Below are 17,757 nucleotides of genomic sequence, written 5' to 3' on the forward strand. Positions count from 1 at the left end.
AACATGAAAGGAGATACATGCAGAAACACTTGCAAGAAACATGGATGTGAGACCTGTGGAGAGGCTGACAATGGCAAACTTTCATTTGTATTTTGAGTTTACTTCTTTCGTTCCAGACTTACCAGGCCCCTTCTGCCCCTTTCCTATGGTTTCCTACCAGAAGGTGCTTACACTTGTGGCAAGCTTTTAGGCCTCAGCAATCCTGCTTTGGCCAACCCCGTTTGACTGAGCATTTACCCATGAAGGGTTGGGTAACTTTGGGTGTTTTATTGAAAAGCTATTATTACTACTTCTCTTCTCTTTCTATGCATACTAGTCCTATTAAAGTTCTTTCATACTGAGAATATGCTTTGTCTTTATGTGGCAGATGGCAGAACCCAATTAGAGTATACAAGTTTGGGGATCCTGGAGTACCCCTCAGTTTTCTACACACTAGCAGTAACATATACCTGAAAAGTATGAATCTTTCCCCTAAATCGTATATGGTGTTGTAAACCAATCTTTACAAATCTTTTAGTAGTTGCCTAGTATTTCACTCTGTCAATATATAATAAGCTATTTAGCCAGCCCCCTGTGATTTATGCTCAAGCTGTTTCCAGTTTTTCATCATAATAAGAGTGGTGCAATTATTACATATAAAATCATTTGTGGAAGTGTTTCTGTAGAATATTTTCACTGAAGTGAAATTGCTTGTTCTAAGAATATATATATATATACTCTATTGGTACATTATCTTCCTAAAAGGTTGTACCAAATTATTCCTATTTCTAAAGTATGAGAAGCTGCTCATGAGTTAATGATAAATTATCCATAGGAGAGGCCAAGGCCTAAAGGTAATTGTAGGGCAAGGGTAATGGAGGAACAGCTCCCTCACAAGTCTCAAGGGGTCAATTCATGTGGTATCTCATTATGAGTCACCCTTTCCTGAGATGGGGATTGTCAGTTGTACCTCCCACCCCAATCAACTTCAAATTTGGTGAAATTCAGCAGCTGGTCCTGTGGAACAAGGCCTGCCCCATACACGTTTCATGTACATTACATCGTGGATGTAGGGCAGGTATTTCTTCACTCTGATTCCTCATGATTATACACTGCTCTCTCCCCATCTCTCCCCCAACCTCCCCATTCTTAGGTGCTGGGGTACAGTGGGGGCAATGGTCAAGCTTCCCTGGCAAGCATGGCTATCTTGTACAGGTAACTATAGAAAACTGCGAACATTAAGTAGGCACTTCTTGTGCATTCCAGGGCATTCCCTGAATTTAGGTGACTTGTTACATTAAGTCCTCTTCTTAGTTCAGCTTTAGGTGAAAGAAAGCCCAGGGGAGGCAAGAACTGGGGAGGCAAGAACTGGGTCCTTCACCTTCATTCATAGGTCAGAGAGTAGATTGAAAACTGAAGGTTCAGCCTTGTCAACTAACTTGTCCAAACAGCACATGCTGAAACCTTGTCACTACAGTTCAGGGTCTGGGATCTTGAATTCTGTAAACAATCTAGAAGGGCAGGATCCTTGTCTCTTTTGTACACTTTTGTATGCAGCACAGTGCTTGGCATATAGAAGTGACAGGAGAGGTGACAAAGTTATAACACTATGATCTGAGAAGGAAACACTTCCTTTATGTTGAAGGAAACGGATTCAGTTAGATGATTATTAAAGACTATTAACTAATTATTATTAACAGTTATTCATTTACTGAGTCAGAGATACAGTGGTAGAGTGACGTTCCTAGTTTTAGCACTGATAGTCTTGTTTCCTGAGAATTTCCCAGTCCTAGGCAAACCACATTTTGGTCACCCTGCATGTCAATAATTGAGAACAAACATACAACCCCAAACCTATGAAACAAGCAAACTGTTTATTAGGATGAAATGGGCATAATCACACAAACTAACTGAAGAAAGTGCCATGAAGAAGAGGAACTTGGAACAACAGTGTCTATGGAAATTGGACACAGACCTTCACCTCCCTAAGAAAAGGTTTGCACTAAGATCTGAAGGATGAGTTGGAGAAGAGAGAAGAAGCGAGGCGAGAAGGAGAAGAGAGAAGAGAGGCGAGAAGCCCCTCCAGGAAGGAAAAACACCTAGTGCAAAATCCCTGTGGCTAGAGCTCTTAGGATTTTGTGAAGGAGAATGACATATGCGAGCAAGGAGAGGGAAGGATGAGACAAATATGGAAAGTGATGTTAGGTTCCATCTGAAGAATTGAAGTTTAGTGTAATACGTTGAGAAAGCATTGAAGAGTTTGAACTTATTCACTTTGGATTTTTTTAAATTCACTTTGACTATAGTGTAAGAAAATAAAAATGGATTCTCTAAGTCCAGAGAGGAGGCAACTGCAGGGTCTATTGGGTGAAACAATGGTAGATTGCACTACAGGAGTGACTTCAGTCATGGAGAGAAGTGGATGGATTGGAAACAAATGTGAAAATGGTGGTAGAAGCATATGATAAATGAGGGAGAGGGTGACTCTTGTCTTTTGAATTAGTCAAAGCAAGGGTAAGTTTCTGGGCTCATGGAAACTCCCAGCCACTGCTGCAGCAGGAGAATCCACGATGTTCTGCTCCTATGTCTTGAGAGGCATAGGCAGTCATAGCAACTCTCAAGTCTCGGGACTTGCAGACATATTTGCAGCAGTGCCCAATGCTCAGACAGTTTAAGCAAGTGCCCAACTGGGAAAGGCAAAATAATGCTGGGGTAGTAATAACAAGGCAGTCTGCTAATGAGTGTTCATATTGTTCTAGCCTGCCAGCATGCTAGTAGCTGCATCTGCCTTTTCTGAATAATTACAAGGACCCCAGAAAATGATGGTTTGATGGCAAAATGCCTAATTATCCCACTTCCACACATTCATATGGCAGTGTTGGCCTGGCAAAGAGGAAAGTGCTCTTAGAAAAGAAACTGACCTAGGAGGTACCAGCCTGCAAGCTCTCCCTCCAGCCCTGATTTGATCTTATTCATAGTGCTATCACAGTCTGATATTATATTCGCGCTCTATTTGTGTGTTTGCCTCCTCACTGAAATGTAAATTATATGATGGAAAGATTCTTGTATGTTTTTTTCATTCTTGGTATCATAAGCATGGAATTCAAAAGTCAGGGGGAGAATCAGGATGAGCTCTGAGTCTAGGAAAAATTAGACTATGCATCAGAGAGGGAGAGAGAGGACTTCAGAGAAAGTCAAGTGGGATGTGGGGAAAGCTAAAGATGCCTAAGTGATTTCCTTATGGCTTAAGCTTTGATTTTATTGGCAACAAGAGGGGTTAACTCCTTTTAGAGGGTTTCGGGAGATACAATCATTGAGGTAAAGCAAGGAGTTTTTCCAGAACATTAATAATGAGCCAGACACACATGCAACCAGTTCCAGTATTTGGAACACTAAGGTACTTTTATGCAATGAAAGATTGCCTAAATATATTGGATGAAAGTCTTTTAAATGACAGGTAAAAAATAGCGATGGTAAGGAAAAGGAACTGGTAGAGGCAGAGATTACAACAGGTTGTGATGTTGCCTATGAAAGGGCAAGCAAGAGATTTCATTTTCAGGAAATTAAGTTGAATTTGCAAAAGGCATTTTAGAGGTAAGGGGGAAATTGGCTGGAAAGGAAACTCTCAAAGTAAACTCACCTACATTGAGATGTATCTTGTATTCCAAAGTGGATGGTTTATTCCTTATTCCACTATCTATGGCATAGAAAGTAGGGGGGTGGGGCGGGAAACTCACAGAAATTCTTTTTCTCAGGAAAGTCACATGATCAGTTATTGCTTATTTTTGAGGACAGATCTGGTGGAGATGTCTGGAAGAGCCATTGGAAAGAATATTGAAGGTAGAAGGACTGCAGTTGAGTTAGGAGACTACAAAAAGCGAAGCAAAAGACCATGGAGACCTGGACTAGAACAAAAGTCGTTAGGGAAAATGGGAAAGGCAAAATACGACAAATATATCTGAGGAACAATCCACAAAGTGTGGTCACTAATTGGGTGTATGAATTGACAGAGAAGGAGGAATTGACTTTTGCTTCTAGTGTTGGAGATGATCAGGACAGCAAAGCCTGTGTATTAGAACAAGGATGCTGAGGGGACAGGTTAGGAAAATTATTTTAAGGATCTCATTTGGTAATTGGAAATATGCAAATTTTAAGAAAGGTTAGGATTTAGGAGTCATGGCTATGGAGTTGAAGCAATAAGTAAGGACTACTGATATGAGGGTGCAGAAAGAGAGGACAAAGGATAGAATCCTGAAGGATGCCAATATTCAAGGGTATGTAAAAACCCCACTGTAGTAAATCACATTCATATCCTACATAGTAGTGTAATTATATTCAAAATTACAAGTCTTTATTAGCATATAGCCAGAGAATAGCTATCACAAAACATTGTTTCATTACATTTGAGTTGAATGTGATTAATAGATAAGATCAACTATCTTATCAATGAAAAGTGTGTGCCTGTGGTAGAGGAAGAGAAGGGAGAATAGGTCAGGGAATAAATGATCTATAAGAATGCCTTGGAGAAAAGAGAGAAAAAGTTTCAAGCTAGAGGATTCTGTATGATATTCAGTGGCTTTCTGTTTCCCGTTTTTGTTGTAGTGGGCTCTAAACTTCTAGTATTACTTTGGGAAAACCTTATTCTGATATGATTGATAAGGAACTGGTTTTAGAAAGATTTCTCTTTCCTATATTACATGTAATGTGACAAGATAATCTAACCATAGCTACAGAATAAACCTAAAGATACCCATCATTTTAATTACAAATAGGGACAAGATTGTATTGCCTTATGAATTGTGTCTTGTTTTCTTGCAGTTCCTTTAAAGAGAAACGATGGCTTCAGCAGCTAGAAATCGCGAGAATCCTGGCCAAAAAGAGCGTTTCTAGTCTGACAACCAAAGAAGGCCCGATGGCATGTGAAAATCCTCCAAAAAATGTAACCTGAAAGTGATAATAACCCCAATTTGGGTAAAAACCTGGTCAAATAGAACCTGTAGTTTTAATGCTAAACACTTCCATAACATTTCTAATGCTAAAATTTCTAATAACAGTTTTAATGACAGATAATTATAAAGTAGATATTTAATATTTAATACATTTTTGTACTTCATCACCCTAAATGAAAACTTAGGGAACTTAAGTTTTTGCATAAATATTCTGAGGAAGAATTTATAAGAAACTGAGAACAATGCCTGCTTAAAAGGTAAGAAAATTAGCAGAGGGGAAACAAGGATAGTAGTGAGAATTTTTACTATTTCTTTTCTTCTTTGCTTTGCTGGATTTTTTTTTTTTTTTTTCCCCAAGCCATAAGAATGTATGGCTTAGGGCCTCCCCGGTGGCGCAGCGGTTGAGCACTGGGTTGCGAAGCTGCCCGCGGCCTCTGCGGCGCCGGTTCGATCCCCAGCTGCAACCCAGCCACCAGAGGAGGGTCCCACATGGCGCGCAGACCTCTCCTGCCGCCCGCTACTCCCGTCAGCAGTGTACTTCGGTCCTTCTGCCTGCTCTGCTCCCCACTCTGGCTCTGGTGAATTCTCTCACCCTCCCGCACTTCTGACTGTACCCAGTGCATGTATAAACAAACAAACAAACAAATAAATAAATAAAAAACATGCCTCTATTAAAAAAATAATAAATAAATAAATAACTTATAAAAAAAAGAATGTATGGCTTAGATATAGTAATAAATAAATTTTAAAAATTCTAACAATATGGTTAGAACTGGAGGGGATTGTGCTAAGTGAAGTAAGAAAAAAGAAGAAAGACAAATACCAGATGATCATACTAATGTGGAATATAGAGAAACAAAACAACAGATAAAACTAAACCACAACAAACCTAGAAATATGACAGTAGAACTGAGGTTACTAGAGAGAAGTGTGGAGAACAAAAGGGTGAGAGTCTCCAGTGGACTTTAGTGGAGGATTATGGGTGTTTTGGTGGTGGGCATTTTTGGTAACATACATCTGAGGAGGTGTGACTTGGTATCTCTAAATCATATACAGTATTATAAACTAATATTACCTCAATAAAAAAATACAAAAAATTCTGTATAGGTAATGCCCCTACAACAGAACAAATATAATGGTCTATTGCTGGTCTCGGACATCTTTGAAATTCTGCTAAAATATTACCTTCTATTTATTTTTAAAATTTAGGTAATTTTTACATATAGTGAGTTGCCCAGATCTTTAATCTAAGATTTAATGGCTTTGACAAATATATTCATTTATGTAATCAGTATTCTTATCAAAATGTAGAACAAGAACATTACTGCAGAAAGTTCCTTTAAACTCCTAATTCTATCCCAACACCTTACAGGTAACAACTATTCTGATTTCTAGCTCCATGGATAAAATTTCCCAAAGAATCACACAGTTGTTTATTTTTGTGTCTGGGTTTTTTTGCTGTAATATCTTGAGATTCATTTATATTGTTGCTTGTATAATTTGTGCATTCTCTTTTATTACTATTGTTATGTATAGATGCACCATAATTTATCTTTTTAACTGTATGGACATTTGGGTTGCCTCTATTTTGGGGATATTATTAATAAAGCTGTTATGAACATCATTGTAAAGGTCTTTTCCTGGTCATATATTTTCACTTCTTTTGGGAAAATACCTCAGAGTGAATTATTGGATAATGAGGTAAATGTACATTTAACGTTATAAGAAACTGCCAAACAATTCTCCAAAGTGGTTTGGGTCTTATCCAAAGTGGTAAGCACAAAGATAACTACTCATACCCAGATAATCCCCATTTTCACTGGGGGGTGCCCTGTAACAATGAGAAGGTAGTTCACATGAATGAGTGACACTATGCTATTGGGCCATTGGCAGGAGTTGATTTGATCTGTAATTCCTTACAGATCAATGATCTGTAATTCCTTACAGAAATGATAATATTTTTATATCATTGAAATACAGCCAATAAAATAACTGGTATAAAGATTCTGGAACAGAATGCCTGAGGAGAAAGAAATATAGAGAAATATGAGGGGAAAAGAAGGCGGATTCAAAAGATGAGGAGAGAATGTGAGAGAACAGTTGATTTGGAGCTTTGTTTCCTGTGAGAATCAACAGGTAATAAATGTGAATATTCTTTATTTTAGCTGCATAGCCTGAGTGACATTAAGATTGTGGGGCCTCCCTGGTGGCGCAGGTGGTTGAGCACAGCACTATGAAGCTGTTTGCAGCCTCTGCAGTGCAGGTTCGAGCCCAGCTGGCCTGGGAGATACCCACATGGTGCAGCAGACCTCTCCTGTCTCACCCGCTGCTCCCTTCAGCACTGTATTTCAGTCTGCCTGTTCTGTTTCCCACTCTGTCTCTGGTGAATCCTCTCACCGCCCACCCCCCCCACCACCACCACACACATCTCTGGTCTGTACCACAGCTCTTGTATGCATAAATACATAAATCTTAATTTTAAAAAGACATTTTTTAAAAGATTGTATATACTTATTATACAATTGTAAAGCATTATTATTACCATGTACAAGGATACCCTGAGACATCTATTCCCAGACTGAATTTTCTCAAAATCAGAATTGCAACTTTTTCTATGATTTCTTATTTATTCCTTGCCACTCATCACATTATACTGAAATTACTTACTTGTCATCCCCACTTTATTGCCATCTCCTAGAAGACAAGGACATTGTTTTAATCATTTCCAAATTGCCAAGCCAATTGTTTGAACCAGTTGTTGAACTCAATGAATGAATTTAAGGATGATAATGACATAGAATTTTCAATTATCTGTGCATATGAAATATGCTCCCTTAAAATATAAATGCTTCAGTTGACATATCTTTTGATTGCTTAATATGAATTTATTATTTTAATCATCAAAATCAATTTTTTCAAGTGAATTCATTTGTTCATCTGAACATCATAACATCCCTGCATGGCACAGAAGTCATTAAAATTCCCATGTTATAAATGAAGAGGCTATTTTTATATCATATAAAGACAACTTGTTGGAGACAGAATGGGTAGTAGATGTGAGAACTAGATCTGGAATATTGACTTGACTTTACACTTAGTTGATTTCCTCTAAATAACTACATGACATTTGGTAAAGAAGAGTCCCTCTATAAAAATTATCTTAGGCAGTTTTAACTCCCAAGATGACTTCCCTCAGCTGTTACTTGGCTTCTTGACCCCCTTTTTGGTTACCCAAATCTGCTACACCTCTATTCTCTACCTTCACCTGCCCTACCCCCACTTCAGTACTGGAAATCAAGGAAAAGAAATGCTATATTATATATATTTTATATATTTGTGAATTCATTTAAGTACTCCTTATTCCCCATATATGTATTCTTCTTGACTCTCTCCTTTGAAGCACACTGTAATCTTACTCATTCCCTCATTAATTCTTTTTTTAAAGATTTATTTATGCATACAAGAGCTGGGGTACAGGCCAGAAATGTGGGGGGAGGGGGATGAGCGGATTCACCAGAGACAGAGTGAGGAACAGAACAGGCAGACTGACTGAAATACACTGCTGAGGGAAGCAGCAGGCGAGACAGGAGAGGTCTGCTATGCCATGTGGGTAGCTCCCTGGCCATCTGGGGGGATCAAACTGGTGCTGCAGTGGCTGCGGATAGCTTCATAGGTTGTGTCTTAACCCCTTGTGCCACCAGGGAGGCCCTCCCTCATTAATTCTCGATATCAGTATTCTTGATGTGTTCATTATATATTTGTAGAAAAATCATGATTTTACATTTTCTAAAAATTATTCTTAAATAATGAACATTTACTCAATGTTCGAATAAAAACCTTTTCAGGAAATAATGCCAATTTTCTAATCTGCAACTTACAGTGAAGTAAAAATTGTGACCACTCTATAAATGCTGCTTTAAGGCCTAACAAGTTCAAGAATTTGGTTTTTTGGCACCCAGTGAAAGAAATAAACTCTTTCAATTTTAGTCAGATGCAAGGGACATGGTAGTGACAGAGAAGAGGTGAAAAATTTTCCATTTTCATATCTTCCCAGGAGACTTGGAGTAGAGCTATATCAGCTCCTAGGTATAATGACAAATAAGAAGTGTCTTTCTTTCTTGATCTCTCTTTTGGAGCTTTAATACTTCATCCATTAAGCAGTTTCATGAAAACAAGTTCTGTGCACCAGCTGTATAAAATTAGTCTGAGTTGCTTAATCTGTCTTTCCATTTCCTTATCTCTAATGGGATTAAATAACTTACCTCACGTTCTTATGACCTCTAGATGAGGTATGAATGCAAGAAGTCCTGACATTGTGCTTAATAAATGTTAGTAATTTAGTCTGTTCTTTTTCTCCTTATCTCTAATGGGAATTATAATTGTACTTACCTCACGGTTTCTTATGACCTCTAGATGAGGTATTGAATGCAAGAAAAGTTCCTGACATTTCTAGTGCTTAATAAATGTTAGTAATTTAAAGTGGAGAGTGGTTGGAATGACTATGGTGGAGAATTTTTGGTGCTTTGTTGGTAAGTTTGATAACACTGATCTGAAAGGGGCAAACCTAAATCATGCATTATAAACCAACGCTGCCTCAATAAAAAAAATTACAATTTTAAAAAATAAAATAAAAAGTAAAAATGAATAAAGCACTGACTTGAGCTGATAAAAAGTAAAATTTCATATTGGTAAAAAAATAAAAATAAAAACTAAATAACTGTAAGCTACCTATATTATTAATGTAAGTTCCACTAGGGGGCGTGTCGGAATTTAAGCATCTTTTCATCTTCCAGAGTCCACCGCCGTGCACCCCCCACAGTGGGTTCCATCTTCGGGAGACGTTTTGCCAAGTGAAGGATTTTCTGGCCCAGGCTTGCAAGGCCAGAATGAAAGGCAACTTTAGGCCGGAACCCAAAGCTCGCAATGGTAGGTCGCCGGAACCTCTTTGCGCTTGGACGCGGGACCCGGAAGTGGCGAGTGTCGAGTCGACGCAGTCGATTGAGGTCGGCAGGGAGGTCGGCTGCTTTTTGAAAATGTTGCTGGACTTGTCGGAGGAGCATAAGGAGCACCTGGCCTTCCTGCCGCGAGTGGACTGCGCGGGTGAGGAAGCGCGGTAGCGCAGGGTGGTGGTCTGTGGCCTGGGCGGGGGCGCTGGAGCTCGGCGCTCACTGTCCTGCTTGCGTTGCAGTGGTCGCAGAGTTCGGGCGGATTGCGGTGGAGTTCCTGAGGCGAGGCTCCAACCCTAAGGTCTACGAAGGCGCAGCCAGTAAGAAGGCGAGGGGTGCAGCTTCGCCGGCTGCGCGGGGAGGTGCCGGCCGTTCTCGGTCTCCCTGCAGAGGAGGGATTATTGCAGCTCCTGGAGTCTTGTCCTTTTTGGTAGGAGAAAACCTGAAGGACTCCATTCAGCACAAATCCTGCCCGGCCGTAAGGAGTCGTGAGATTTGTAAAGCTTCCGTTAAGTCAATTTCCTCATGGACGTAATACCATCTACCAGAGGTGGTTGTAATGCTTAAATACACCTTACGTGTGTGGAATAGCTGGGTGAGCCACAAATATCTTGTGTTTAATTATTGTTTCGGACATCTGTTTTTGCTGTAGTATTGTGTTTTCCCCCAGCATGAGGAGCGTTTTCTGAGATTGTCAGGATTTTTCGAGTTCCTCTTCTGCCAGGCTTGTAGGAGCTGCGTATTCAAGAGAAGGACTGTATAATACTGATACGAGCCTCCTGGAATCTGCAAGGTTACATGGTGGGAAATAATGAAGGCATTTGGCTGGGACTTGAGAAAGAACAGGAAGCTATTACCCTATGTATGATTTTTCATTGCAGGGAATAATGTACATGCTTCAAAAGGATAAATTTCACACAACAATTTGCTCATTTTCCCTCCTCAGGAAAACTCAATGTGAGTAGTGACACTGTCCAGCATGGTGTGGAAGGATTGACATACCTCCTTACTGAAAGCTCAAAGCTCATGGTAAGGGATTCTGTGGACTGGTTTTTATTCCCAGGACCTTAGGATGTTTCAATATTCTCTACATCATAGTCCCATCAGGTACCTGGGTATTTCAGTAAGGTTGGTAAATGGTTTATAAATTGATTTAGTGAAGCCATATCTAAACAGTATGACAATAATGTGATCTGCAAGTCTGAATACCTCTTGTTAGCATAGATTAGAATTGCTTCTAATCCTGCATGTTGTTAAAACATATACCATAGTATATATAAGAGGAAGAACAATTTAATGATTTCTCTTTTTTTTTTGTATATTAGTATTGGAGTTGAAGAATTGGAGAGAAAACTGGGCATTAGAATAATGTCTTGTTTTTTTTTCTCTTTTTTTTTTTTTAAGATTTATTTATTTATTTATACAAGCACTGGGTACAGTCAGAAGCGCGGGAGGGTGAGAGAATTCACCAGAGCCAGAGTGGGGAGCAGAGCAAGCAGAAGGACCGAAGTACACTGCTGAGGGGAGCAGCGGGCGGCAGGAGAGGTCTGCGCGCCATGTGGGACCCTCCTCCGGTGGCCGGGGAACAGCCGGGGATCGAACCGGCACTGCAGAGGCTGCGGGCAGCCTCTCAACCCAGCGCTCAACCGCTGAGCCACCAGGGAGGCCCTAATGTTTTCTTTTTATACTTGAAGTATTTTATGTATTGTGACTCAGATTTTGAAATAGCAGACAAAGGTTGTATTTGTAATGAGTGTTTTTTTTACTAGGCAGAAAATAAATAATAGATTTTCTTTTACATATATCAAGCACTCAGGCTTTTTCTAGACAAAGATCAATTTTAATGTTCTGTTTGACTTGATTAACTTAGATTTCTGAACTGGATTTCCAAGACTCTGTTTTTGTTCTGGGGTTCTCTGAAGAATTGAACAAATTGTTGCTTCAGCTTTATCTGGACAACAGAAAGGAAATCCGAACTATTCTGAATGAATTGGTGCCAGACCTTCCCAGTTACCAGAACCTTGAATGGCGACTAGATGTACAGGTACAGCCTTATTTTTTTAACCTTACATTGAATATGAAATTTATTTTAGGTTTATGTCCTCAGATTTCTTATATTCTTTACCACTTTAATCAAATGCTGTTTTGATACTTTAATCTGAAAATGTTCATTTTCAGATAATTTCACAGATAGTTCATTTTCATATGTTCCAGACACTAATCTTCTGTTTGGTTATATTTGTTACAAAATATTTTTTTGTCAGAATGTGCCTTGTTTTTCTACCATCTTTAGGTTTCCTTTTAAGAAAATGTAATGTTAGTGTAGTTAAATTTACCAGGTTTTTTTTTCCCCATTATGGTTTGTGCCTTTTCTATCATCTTTAAGAAATCCTTCCATACTGTAAAGTTGCATATATATTCTCATTTTTTTCCCCAAAGATTTTAAAGTTTACTTTTCATTTTAAAGCCTTTTCATTTTGAATTCATCTTAAATTTCATTCTTATGTATGGTGTGAAGTAATTATAAATATGTATTCAAATATCAATGATTATTGAAATTTATTATGCTCTTATTCCAAATAAAAATCAAGCTTGCAAGCAGAAGTCTCAGGCAACAGATTAAACCATCAGTGACTATAAAGCTACACCTTCATCAGAACGGAGACCACAACACCAAAGTTCTGCAGACAGACCCAGCCACCCTGCTCCATTTGGTTCAGCAATTGGAACAAGCATTGGAAGAGATGAAAACAAACCATTGTAGGAGAGTTGTCCGCAACATCAAGTAGTCCCCCTTTTTAAGACTTTTATCCTTTGACTGATTTGTGATGCAGTGGTACTCAGCAGTTACTTTGCAAAATTTTTATTAATTAATGAAAACACATAAATTTCATGAAATTTCTTTTACTATGACAAGATACTGAGGCCATAATGAAAAGCTGAAGTAAATTTCCCTTCCCGGTGCTAAATGTGGTCAGCTTCTTGATAAATTAAGATGTATTTTCTATTTTAAATATGTAAGTGGAATTGAGTCAACTGGGAATGAATCTATACTGTTTATATCTTATGTATTTATGAATATCCTGTTTTTTGCTATTTCTTTTGACTGCTTGACTTTATTATTTATCTCCTTATTGAACAAAATAAACTTCACAATGTAATAATATACTATTCAGGATATATCTAGACAGTTCAATGTTTTTGACCTTTAAAGCACCTCACTATGTTGCTGGACACAGAAGAGTTTGGAAGTAATTTTTTTTTTTTTTTCACGTGATCTGTTGTTTGGGCATTTCATACGTTTTTCTTTGCATGTAAAGACAAGTACTTACTTTACCATGTCATTTCAGTTTGAGTTGACTTAATTGTGATGGCTAATTGTCTTAAATTGTACTCAAATTTGTGTGATTATATGTTGTGTTTTATCAAGGATTACTTTTTTTTCTTTAGTATCAAAATCACCTAAGAGACGTTGTCATTTATATTTATGAATAATGGATGCAGGAGTAATATAATCCTTAACTTTCCGGATATAAATTAAGGGCACTTTTTATAGTTATATTTGAATAAGGTATAAGGAGAACAGAGGGAGGCCCTGTTTTACATTCCTAGCAAATATCCCTTCTTCTTTAAAAACTTGATTTTTATTTTATTTTTTAGTAGGTAACCATAAGCTATTGGCACGAAAAAACTTAAGATGCTCATGTGTCATATCAGCCTGCTTAGAGTGCAGGGAGACTTAAGGAGAAAAGGAATCTTAAAGAGTGGCAGACCTAAGGAGAAAAATTATCGTAATAGATAGAATAAAGGATTCAGTCTTAAATATTTATCTAGGGTCTTATTCTGAAAAAAACACATCCCCATGGAGCAACCCAGGAAAGCCTTTGAAACAATTAGATTCTCAACTATATTCTATGCTCCATCAACTTCTAGCCTCCTAAGAATTAGAGATTTTCAGGTCAGAGTGACTTGATATTTCTTCTTTCTCTTAAGAGAGACCTAGCAGGGAACAGAGATCAGTGGAAATAAAAGCACAGTTGAAATTGCCACCCATTGTCCCCCTGGAGGCACCTGGCTATCCTTTTCTCATAGGTATTTGTTCTGGCGTTGTAAAATAACTATAATATTAGCTATTAACAACTATAATTAGAAATAATTTTTAATTATATTGATAACTTGATTAATAAAGCTTTCATATTAATAATTTTATGAACAAAAGGAAACTTTATACGCTGTGTAATAATAGCATGTCATCTTGTTTAAAAATAAGATGCCTATTACGTTTCTATGATAAAAATAACTTCGTGAGGCTTTTTATTTGTCCCATTTGGTGAAACATAAGCAGAGCTGAACCCAGCTAAGATTGAAATTATAGACCTCTGTTCTCTTCAAGGCAACCTTTCTTCCATCTCTATATCTACTGTTGTTTTTTTTTTTTAATATTTATTTATTTATGTATACAAGAGCTAGGGTGCAGGGGGTGAGAGAATTCACCAGAGAGAGTAAGGAACAGAACAGGCAGATTGACCAAAGTACACTGCTGAGGGGAGCAGTGGGTGAGTCAGGAGAGGTCTGCAGTGCCATGTGGGTTGCACCCTGGCTGGCTGGGAATAGCTCCACAGATTTCGTCTTAACCCTTGCACCACCAGGGAGGCCCTATAGCTACTGTTCTTATCCCATCAAAACAAAAAACGCATGTGTTTGTCTTTCTAAATTTGTGTGGAATTCCCTTCACCTTCTTGCTCTGCACTCTGTTATTTTCTCTGATGCTCTGCCTGCTCTACCTCTTTGGGCCAGCATGAGTTGGGAGCATTCTCCAAACATTTTTTGAAGCTGGGGCTTATCTTTATTAGTACAGGCCATCAAAGTCTCTCTTCCTTTTCTTATTTAAACTTCCCATACTTAATGACCTCCTCTGCCTTGTTTGTTTTATGGCACATTTGACTTTTTGCTGTTACTTGTATCTGGAAATAATTTTCTGCCAATGCACTCACTCTTCTTCTCTTCTATGTGTGATTAGGTTCCTTGACTGAGTAAGGTGCCTTTCTAGCTCTATCTAAATTTTTATTAAAACATTTTGGATTATGAGTAATCTGATTTTTCAAGGTTAGCTGATGCCTCCTTCATGTTTCAAAGCCAGCATGATAGCATCTCATCTCAGAGCTGTCAGTAGGAAATAAATATACATATCACAGTCTATATGTATGTTACCCATTGGAAGTCTTACTCATGTTTCACAAGATTTTAATGAGTTTATTTTGTTGACTTTTCTAAGCTTAGGCAAATTTAAAGCAGCAAACTGAAAGGGTGATAGGGATACCGTAAGAATAAAATATACCTTCTTTGAAAAACAAGTGTTGTATAAAAGGTGTGATTAGTGTATTCCAAATATGGAAGAGACTTTGTCCTGCAGCATGTATACTCTTCTTTGGGCCAGAGTGAGTTGGGCCCAAAGAAGAGTATACATGTTTTTATGGACGGTCAGTAGAAGTTTGTACAAATATCAGTGAATGTGACAGCAATGTTTTTTATAATAATCATGAGTTAAAATCATGAACATTGTGGGGCAGAACCTTAAAAATGAGAACCTGACACTAGAAAAGTTTGAAAAATTAAGACTATGTGTAAAGGATGCATGAATGGTTACCGTTAAATTCATAACAGTATGTTGCCTTTTTTTTTTTTTAAAGATTGATTTATTTATGCATACAAGAGCTGGGGTACAGGTCAGAGATGAGGGGGTGAGAGGATTCACCAGAGACACCGTGGGGAACAGAACAGGCAGACTGACTGAAATACACTGCTGAGGGGAGCAGCGGGTGAGACAGGAGAGGTCCTCTTCGCCATGTGGGTTACTCCCTGGCTGGGGGGGGATGGAACTCCGGATTGCTTCATAGTGCGGATTGCTTCATAGTGTGGTGCTTAACCCCTTGCACCACCAGGGAGGCCCAACAGTATATTGCCTTTCACTTACTATCATAACAGATACTGTGAGACAGCTAAGAGGTTAGTCTTTAGAGCTAGATAGAGGCTTTGAATTTAGGTTTTCTTGTTTTACATATCCTTGATAATTTCCGAAGGCTTCTTTTCTTTATATGTAAGATAAGAATAATACTTGCCTCTTTGGCTTGCAGGGACTAAATGAGGCCAACTGTATGGAATGTTTAGCATAGTTCCAGGCTTTAAAAAATATTCATGTAGATTTAGGATCCCATTATTTTATAGCCTTGAGCCATGTCCTCTGTATTGTGTTTAAGAAACAGAATATGTTCCCTCTGATTCTGGGCATTAGGATTATGACTATTTTCTTTACCTTCTTAATTTATTAAATGAGTTTGAATGACTTACACTATTTAAAAAAAAAAAACAATCTTGAAGTCTGAGGAAGTTGGAGAAAGATCAGGGAATTTAAAACCAGTTTTTAGTAATGTTTTCATGCAAAATTTTTATTCTTGGAATGACATACAAAGCTCTCCTGAAAACTCACTTATTCAGAACTACTTGGTCCCCAAAGGACTTTTAGACAGGTGGAGGGTTTTACATACAGGCATATTTTGGAGTCCCTCCTTTTCGTTTTCTCTAACCCAGTGAAAGGATAGGAATCTCAAGCCATTTTCTTAGCCAGTTCTCTTTTTCTAGGTAACATTACATCTCAATGGAGAAAATTAGTTGCGTTGCTTTTAATCTTCAAAGGAAAACAATACTTCTTTGTGGTTTTTCATAGTCCTTACATAAGGTTGGAAAGTTCTGTAAGAAAGATATCTTTATGACCTTCCTTATCTTTCCACAGTTTCCATAATCATAGGTTACTCTCATCTCTTATTTCACAAATGGTAGAAAATATTTTGGTGCAAAGGGTGTCCTATTGCCTTAAATTTAAATATATTCACTTTTAAAACTACCATGACATATTCAAACTTAACTGCTTTGTTGAAAGCAAAACAAGCAAAACCAGCTCCGCCATTAACTGGTTCAATAACCTTACAAACTTTAAAAGTAATTTTTAATTATAAATGCAGAGTAAACCCATTATTTCTCAAATTTGCAAAAAATATACTAAGTGGATGAAGAAAAATGACTTTATAGCAGTATGTATGTAATGATTCAATTGCTGAATATTATTAACTGATTTATGTTTACATAGCTCTACTCATCTGTCCAGGAGCTCAAATGACTTATGCTTAATAGCCACAAACCCATAAAATTCTACTTACATAAAGGAGAAATGTAGGAAAAGTAATTTTATTGCCTTAATGGATTTATAATAAAAAGGAACATCAGGAATACAAATATTTACAAGTGTACTCTTAGACTTGGCTTCTATTCAGGTTATCATTTTAAACCCAAGCAATCTTTTTTATAACTGAATTCTTTTTTATAATTATAGCTTATATTGTCATTAGAAATATTGCTAGTTATATGGCCATTAGAATGAAAGATTATGCTCTTTTATTGTGCTTAAATCTAAATTGATGTTTTTAGTTGCAACAACTATAATTTTCATTTTCCTCTTTCGCAATTATCTCTTCTCTTGCAGAACTGTCTGCCTAACAACCAGCTAAAAAACAAAGAAGGCAACCCAGAAAAAAGTTTTTTTTTCCTTTTCCACAAACCATATGAGGCCTTTTACAAAACCTTCATTTTTAATTGTTCTTACTCTTTATGCTTTTACATTGAGCTATAGTCCACCGATTTATGTGTGGCATTGTGTTAATAGAAAAAAAAAGTTGGAAACCTTTTGTAGTTCTTTTTTTTTTTTCCACAACAGTGAATATTGAGTAGAGTGATCCATGTGTATGCTGAACAAAGGAAAAAGCCCTAATCTAAGTTTAGAATGCTCTCACACCATTCCATTCTTTAAAATAGTTTATTCCATTAAGATG

At 37.7% G+C, this 17,757-nt stretch overlaps 1 protein-coding gene across 2 annotated transcripts; it reads left to right on the forward strand.

Annotated features, from left to right (window-relative positions):
* The first annotated feature begins 9,882 nt into the window (after positions 1-9,882).
* On the forward strand, positions 9,883-16,218 carry COMMD2 (COMM domain containing 2). Of its 2 annotated transcripts, none has more exons than XM_037524645.2 (5): positions 9,883-10,028; positions 10,117-10,194; positions 10,821-10,903; positions 11,745-11,918; positions 12,466-16,218. In XM_037524645.2, exons 1-5 carry the CDS (start codon positions 9,962-9,964, stop codon positions 12,661-12,663), a joined length of 600 nt encoding a protein of 199 aa, XP_037380542.1. In that variant the 5' UTR covers positions 9,883-9,961; the 3' UTR covers positions 12,664-16,218. The 2 variants fall into 2 exon arrangements, with proteins under 2 accessions (XP_037380542.1, XP_054556713.1); XM_054700738.1 differs by having other exon boundaries at positions 11,820-11,918.
* The last annotated feature ends 1,539 nt before the right edge of the window (positions 16,219-17,757 follow it).

Source organism: Talpa occidentalis, unplaced genomic scaffold (genome assembly GCF_014898055.3).
Source record: "Talpa occidentalis isolate TD23 unplaced genomic scaffold, MPIMG_talOcc4v2.1 talOcc4.4, whole genome shotgun sequence".
Taxonomy (NCBI): Eukaryota; Metazoa; Chordata; class Mammalia; order Eulipotyphla; family Talpidae; genus Talpa; species Talpa occidentalis.

Excerpts from the sequence above, each read along its gene's own strand:
- COMMD2 (XM_037524645.2), top strand. The coding sequence starts at position 9,962 with ATGTTGCTGGACTTGTCGGAGGAGCATAAGGAGCACCTGGCCTTCCTG. Across the intron at positions 10,029-10,116 it reads GCCGCGAGTGGACTGCGCGG|TGGTCGCAGAGTTCGGGCGG; the intron begins GTGAGGAAGCGC and ends CTTGCGTTGCAG. Across the intron at positions 10,195-10,820 it reads GGTCTACGAAGGCGCAGCCA|GAAAACTCAATGTGAGTAGT; the intron begins GTAAGAAGGCGA and ends TTCCCTCCTCAG.